The sequence below is a fragment of the Coregonus clupeaformis genome, chromosome 8 (assembly GCF_020615455.1).
Source record: "Coregonus clupeaformis isolate EN_2021a chromosome 8, ASM2061545v1, whole genome shotgun sequence".
Taxonomy (NCBI): domain Eukaryota; kingdom Metazoa; phylum Chordata; class Actinopteri; order Salmoniformes; family Salmonidae; genus Coregonus; species Coregonus clupeaformis.
In genome coordinates, this window is record NC_059199.1 from 12,574,344 (window position 1) to 12,582,132 (window position 7,789).

General features: G+C 49.2%; 1 protein-coding gene across 1 annotated transcript in view; it reads right to left on the minus strand.

Annotated features, from left to right (window-relative positions):
- The window catches only part of LOC121572704 (protein Dok-7-like), a 48,560-nt gene extending 40,880 nt beyond the window's left edge, over positions 1–7,680 (minus strand). Inside the window, exons 1-2 of the mRNA XM_041884725.2 lie at positions 7,588–7,680; positions 7,444–7,489 (exon numbers count right to left, since the gene is read on the minus strand). Coding sequence (XP_041740659.2) covers positions 7,444–7,489; positions 7,588–7,641 — 100 coding nt within the window. The 5' untranslated portion in view covers positions 7,642–7,680. The remainder of the gene's footprint in view (positions 1–7,443; positions 7,490–7,587) is intronic.
- Positions 7,681–7,789: the final 109 nt, after the last annotated feature.

Here is a 7,789-nt window from a genome sequence, read left to right on the forward strand (position 1 = left end):
GGTATTGTATTGTATTGTATTTTATTGTAATGTATTGTACTGTATTATATTGTATTGTAATTTATTGTAATGTAATGTATTGTGTTGTATTATGTTATGTTATATTGTATTGTATTGTATTGTATTGTGTTATATTGTATTGTATTGTAATTTATTGTAATGTACTGTATTGTATTGTCTGTTCTGAGGTGGGAGGATGAGATGGGGGAAGAAGAGAGAGTAAAGGGTTCGATTCCCACGGGGGGCCAGTATGAACAAAATAAATGTATGCACTCACTAAATGTAAGTCGATCTGGATAAGAGCATCTGCTAAATGAATAAAATGTAAATGTAAATGTAAAGGATCATTAGAAAATGTGAGTTCTTATACTCAACTTCAGTACTGTCTAGGGAAGACTACGAGTTAAATAAATGTACCATATTGTCTGGCCTGCTTCGAAAAATATCAAAAGGACACTGACTTCACTATATTATCCTGAAAGGCTACACTCAACACAATGATAAGTCAGTCAGCGACTTTTGCACTTTGTGTAAACCTGTTGGCAGCACCTGGCTCTTGTAAGACATGGCCAGAGCCTATAACATGCCAGGCCTACTGTGAGTACCAGTACCTCTTGACATCGTATGAAAGGCAGGGGGTATGGTTATCTTGGGTGGTTGGCATTTACTGTGACTGTACAGGCATATGGTGAAAACAGACAGTAGTTGGTCCACAGTAGTTGGTCCACAGTGCTCCACGCTACTGACGACACGTGGTATCCCACAATAACATTGTGAGTGCATTTACTATTATATCTGAACCACAGGAGGTTGGTGGCACCTTAATTGGGGAGGACAGACTCGTGGTAATGGCTGGAGCGAAATAGGTGGAATGGTATCAAATACATCAAACACATGGTTTCCTTGTGTCTGATGCCATTCCATCTGCTCCATTCCAGACATTATTATGAGCCGTCCTCCCCTCAGCAGCCTCCACTGATATGAACATATTTAGACACAATAACTAGCCTATAGTACAGTAAATGTCACGGATTCAGCCGAGGCTGCTCCTCCTCCCTGCTCGGGCAGGCTTCGGCGTTCGTCGTCCCCGGAGTACTAGCTGCCACCGATCTATGTTTCGGTGTTTGACTTGTTGTGTCTGATTGTGTACACCTGTTCCCCATTATGTTGTATTGTACTCCCTATTTAACCCTCTGTCGTGCATTGTGTGTTGTGTGTTATTGTTTGTGTCATCGACAGTGTACAGGTTGTTCATTTTCTCCGTTGTTTGGAGACGTTGTATTTCACTGGCGACTTTTATTAAAAGTACGGTTTCCAGTAGCTCCGTGTCCTGCGTATGACTTCGCCTACCGCATTTCACTGTCGCCGTTTTCTGACAGAATAACACACCACCATGGAGTCAGCAGGATCGGTTGTGCCTAGGGGATCACTGGAGGAGCGCATTATCCTCCAAGAGGCCAGGATCCAGCACCTGGGTACCACCATGCATGAAGTGATGGACACTTTGAGGCGATGGGAGAGGGGAGGTTTGCCCACACCTCCTCCTACGATGCAACCACCATCAGCCATACCCATCGGTCCATCTCCGGAGTCCAGTGGGATTCGGCTCTCGCTCCAGAGGGCTTATGATGGCACCGCGGCCGGGTGTCAGGGGTTCCTACTCCAGGTGGAACTCTACCTGGCCACCATTCACCCGGCGCCCTCGGGATACGAGAGCGTGTCCGCCCTCATCTCCTGTCTGTCCGGCAAGGCGCTGGAGTGGGCCAACGCCGAATGGGGTGGGATAGACGCAGCTACGGTCAGCTATGCGGAGTTCACCCGCCGCTTCAGGGCTGTATTCGATCATCCCCCAGAGGGTAAAGCGGCGGGTGAGCGTCTATTCCACCTTAGACAGGGGAGGAGGAGCGCGCAGGAGTTCGCGCTGGACTTCCGGACGCTAGCCGCCAACTCGGGATGGAATGAGAGGGCCCTCATCGACCACTTCAGATGCAGCCTGAGGGAGGACGTGCGTCGGGAATTAGCCTGCAGGGACACCAACCTCAGCTTTGACCAACTGGTGGACATTTCGATTCGCCTGGATACCCTGTTGGCTACCCGCGGACGTCCGGATTCGGGGCCGTCCATTCCATCCCCCAGCACTTCCGAGCCGACCCCTATGGAGCTCGGGGGTGCTGGTGCTAGGGAGACTAGTAGGGAGACCAGGAGGGAGGCTGTCCCCTGCACCAACTGTGGCCGCAGAGGACACACTGCTGGTCGGTGCTGGGGAAGGTCTCCTAGGAATCAAGGCAGTGGGCGACACACTGATGAGTCTTTCCCGGTGAGTAGGCACCCAACTCACCCAGAGCTCTCTGCTGATCATATGTGTATTAAAGTGGTGTTTCCCGAGGTTTCCCCTCACTCCCAGCATAAGGCGCTAGTCGATTCAGGCGCAGCTGGGAATTTCATTGATCGTCAGTTCACCTATAAGTTAGGGATTCCTACCGTGCCTGTTGATGTGCCCTTCCCCATTCATGCCCTAGATAGCCGCCCGTTGGGGTCTGGGTTGATCAGGGAGGTCACGGCGCCTGTCCGGATGAGAACGCAGGAGGGTCATGAGGAGATAGTACGGTTATATTTGATTGATTCTCCTGCATTTCCCGTGGTGTTGGGGCTTCCCTGGTTAACCGCTCATGACCCCAACATTTCATGGCAGCAGAGAGCTCTCCAGGGATGGTCTGATCAGTGTACTGGGCGGTGTTTAGGCGTTTCCGTAGGGGCAACGACGGTGGAAAGCCCGAACCAAGTTCCCGCCTTGCATATTCCACCTGAGTACGCCGATTTGGCTCTCGCCTTCAGTAAGAGGAAGGCGACTCAATTACCACCTTATCGCCAGGGGGATTGTGCGATAGACCTCCAGGTAGGCGCTGTGCTTCCACGTAGTCACGTGTATCCTCTATCTCAGGAGGAGACGGCCGCTATGGAGACCTACGTCACCGAATCTTTGAGACAGGGTTACATACGGCCGTCTACTTCCCCTGCTTCCTCAAGTTTCTTTTTTGTGAAGAAGAAGGATGGGGGTTTACGCCCGTGTATTGATTACCGTGGTCTAAATCAGATCACCATCAAATACAGCTATCCTCTTCCTCTGATTGCTAGCATGATGGAGTCATTACACTGGGCGCGATTCTTCACAAAATTAGATCTCAGGAGCGCGTACAATCTGGTGCGCATTAGGGAGGGAGATGAGTGGAAGACAGCATTTAGTACCACCTCGGGTCACTATGAGTATCTCGTCATGCCATACGGGTTAATGAATGCTCCTTCAGTCTTCCAATCATTTGTGGACGAGATTTTTCGGGACTTGCATGGACAGGGTGTTGTGGTATATATTGATGACATCCTAATATATTCCGCTACACGAGCCGAGCATGTGTCCCTGGTGCGTCGAGTGCTTGGTAGACTGTTGGAACATGACCTGTATGCGAAGGCGGAGAAATGTCTGTTCTTCCAGGAGTCCATCTCCTTCCTGGGACATCGGTTGTCCGCGTCAGGGGTTGAGATGGAGGTTGACCGCGTTTCTGCCGTGCGTAATTGGCAGACCCCGACCACGGTAAAGGAAGTGCAGCGCTTTTTGGCTTTTGCCAATTATTACCGGAGGTTTATCCGGGGCTTTGGACATGTAGCGGCTCCCATTACCTCTCTGCTAAAGGGTGGTCCGGTGCGCCTGCAGTGGTCAGCTGAGGCTGATATGGCGTTTAAACGCTTGAAGGACCTGTTTACCTCGGCTCCGGTGCTGGCGCATCCGGATCCCTCTTTGGCATTCCAGGTGGAGGTGGACGCTTCCGAGGCTGGGATCGGCGCTGTGCTGTCTCAGCGCTCGGGTACGCCACCTAAACTCCGCCCCTGTGCTTTCTATTCTAAGAAGCTCAGTCCCAGTGGAGCGCAATTATGACGTGGGGGATAGGGAGCTGCTGGCTGTGGTTCAGGCCCTGAAGGTGTGGAGACATTGGCTTGAGGGGGCTAAACACCCTTTTCTCATTCTGACTGACCATCGTAACCTGGAGTACATCCGGGCAGCGAGGAGGTTGAATCCTCGCCAGGCAAGGTGGTCGATGTTCCTTTCCCGCTTTGTATTTAAGCTCACATACAGTGGGGAGAACAAGTATTTGATACACTGCCGATTTTGCAGGTTTTCCTACTTACAAAGCATGTAGAGGTATGTAATTTTTATCATAGGTACACTTCAACTGTGAGAGACGGAATCTAAAACAAAAATCCAGAAAATCACATTGTATGATTTTTAAGTAATTAATTTGCATTTTATTGCATGACATAAGTATTTGATCACCTACCAACCAGTAAGAATTCCGGCTCTCACAGACCTGTTAGTTTTTCTTTAAGAAGCCCTCCTGTTCTCCACTCATTACCTGTATTAACTGCACCTGTTTGAACTCGTTACCTGTATAAAAGACACCTGTCCACACACTCAATCAAACAGACTTCAACCTCTCCACAATGGCCAAGACCAGAGAGCTGTGTAAGGACATCAGGGATACAATTGTAGACCTGCACTTGGCTAGGATGGGCTACAGGACAATAGGCAAGCAGCTTGGTGAGAAGGCAACAACAGTTGGCGCAATTATTAGAAAATGGAAGAAGTTCAAGATGACGGTCAATCACCCTCGGTCTGGGGCTCCATGCAAGATCTCACCTCGTGGGGCATCAATGATCATGAGGAGGGTGAGGGATCAGCCCAGAACTACACGGCAGGACCTGGTCAATGACCTGAAGAGAGCTGGGACCACAGTCTCAAAGAAAACCATTAGTAACACACTACGCCGTCATGGATTAAAATCCTGCAGCGCACGCAAGGTCCCCCTGCTCAAGCCAGCGCATGTCCAGGCCCGTCTGAAGTTTGCCAATGACCATCTGGATGATCCAGAGGAGGAATGGGAGAAGATCATGTGGTCTGATGAGACAAAAATATAGCTTTTTGGTCTAAACTCCACTCGCCGTGTTTGGAGGAAGAAGAAGGATGAGTACAACCCCAAGAACACCATCCCAACCGTGAAGCATGGAGGTGGAAACATCATTCTTTGGGGATGCTTTTCTGCAAAGGGGACAGGACGACTGCACCGTATTGAGGGGAGGATGGATGGGGCCATATATCGCGAGATCTTGGCCAACAACCTCCTTCCCTCAGTAAGAGCATTGAAGATGGGTCCTGGCTGGGTCTTCCAGCATGACGTCGACCCGAAACACACAGCCAGGGCAACTAAGGAGTAGCTCCGTAAGAAGCATCTCAAGGTCCTGGAGTGGCCTAGCCAGTCTCCAGACCTGAACCCAATAGAAAATATTTGGAGGGAGCTGAAAGTCCGTATTGCCCAGCGACAGCCCCGAAACCTGAAGGATCTGCAGAAGGTCTGTATGGAGGAGTGGGCCAAAATCCCTGCTGCAGTGTGTGCAAACCTGGTCAAGACCTACAGGAAACGTATGATCTCTGTAATTGCAAACTAAGGTTTCTGTACCAAATATTAAGTTCTGCTTTTCTGATGTATCAAATACTTATGTCATGCAATAAAATGCAAATTAATTACTTAAAAATCATACAATGTGATTTTCTGGATTTTTGTTTTAGATTCCGTCTCTCACAGTTGAAGTGTACCTATGATAATAATTACAGACCTCTACATGCTTTGTAAGTAGCAAAACCTGCAAAATCGGCAGTGTATCAAATACTTGTTCTCCCCACTGTATATACCAGGGTCCCAGAACACTAAGGCAGATGCCCTGTCCCGACTATATGACACCGAGGAGAGGTCCATTGAGCCCACTCCCATACTCCCAGTCGTGTTTAGTGGCACCGGTGGTGTGGGAGGTGGATGCGGAAATCGAGCGGGCGTTACGTTCCGACCCTATTCCTCCAGTGTCCAGAGGGTCGGAGGTACGTGCCGCTCGAGGTTCGCGACCGGTTGATATACTGGGCTCACACGTCACCCTCCTCTAGTCATCCAGGTATTGGTCGGACAGTGCACTGCCTTAGTGAGAAATACTGGTGGCCAACCTTAGCCAAGGACGTGAGGGTTTATGTTTCCTCCTGCTCGGTGTGCGCCCAGTGTAAGGCGCCTAGACACCTTCCCAGGGGGAAGTTACAACCCCTACCCGTTCCACAACGGCCGTGGTCTCACCTATCGGTGGATTTTGTGACGGACCTTCCCCCCTCTCAGGGAAACACTACTATATTGGTCGTTGTGGATCGGTTTTCCAAAGCCTGCCGCCTCATTTCCCTGCCAGGTCTCCCTACTGCCCTACAAACTGCTGAGGCCCTGTTTACACACGTCTTCCGGCACTATGGGGTGCCTGAGGATATAGTGTCTGATCGGGGTCCCCAGTTCACCTCTAGGGTCCGGAGGAACGGTGCTGGGTCCCCAGGAGGGACATTCTAGATCCCTCCTTGTTGAGGGACTTCCACCGGAGTCATCCGACTCGCCCTGCTCCGCGTCCTCCTGGCCGTCCCCGAGGCCGGGGTCGGCGCACGGCTGGAGCCGCGCGTCAAAGGGGGGGGGTACTGTCACAGATTCAGCCGAGGCTGCTCCTCCTCCCTGCTCGGGCAGGCTTCGGCGTTCGTCGTCCCCGGAGTACTAGCTGCCACCGATCTATGTTTCGGTGTTTGACTTGTTGTGTCTGATTGTGTACACCTGTTCCCCATTATGTTGTATTGTACTCCCTATTTAACCCTCTGTCGTGCATTGTGTGTTGTGTGTTATTGTTTGTGTCATCGACAGTGTACAGGTCGTTCATTTTCTCCGTTGTTTGGAGACGTTGTATTTCACTGGCGACTTTTATTAAAAGTACGGTTTCCAGTAGCTCCGTGTCCTGCGTATGACTTCGCCTACCGCATTTCACTGTCGCCGTTTTCTGACAGTAAAGGTAATCACTTCCAATCAGAAGACTATAGTTTAAATTATTTATAACTACAGACACATTTGACATACAACTAAATTTCCTACATTGTATTTACAGCTTAATTGACTGATGTATGGTTATAAACCAGTTATAAACACAAATACAGCAGCTGCCTCTTTAAATGTAGCCTAGTACCAGAACACATTAACTTTAATACGGAGCCAGCCAAAATTCTGAATGAGCAACCCGAAATTCGAAACTATCAGCACAGTAGCCTATGCATGGAAAACATTGAATTCCATGGCATGCAGTAATGCAACTTTGTTTCCAGTTGCTTTTCATTTGGGATGTTTAGTAGGCTAAATGACAAGCAGAAAGTTATTTATCGATTTACTACGGTAGTAAATAGACCACAAGCAGTAAACTTTCGAATTGAATTGTAGGCCTATTAAATTACCGTATTAATTTAACAAATAAAAACTATGTAAAGTTGTGCGCTGATGTTATTCCTACAACGTGTGTTACGCGCTTTCGAATATAGAACAGTGAGCGACCTACCTGCTACAGGCGATGGCTTGCGGAGTACGACCCACCTATCCTTCCACTGAAAGAGATAACGGTACAACACAGACGCAAACGTTCAAATACCGTATAACTTTCACGCACATTCAAATTCAATGAATTACTTTGTTTTGTAAACACCTTTTTTCCATCTCTGAATTTGACATATCCCTCCACGACAACTGAATCCGTCATCTTCAGTCATGGTTCCAAACCAAACAGCTGCAGTGTCGCTGTCCGGTGCCCGAATGAGGGGTCACTTTCAAAATAGCTTTAGCCTACTGGTGAGGGGCACACACTCACCCCTTGTACACGCGATTCGTGCTCACCCACAGAACCGCAC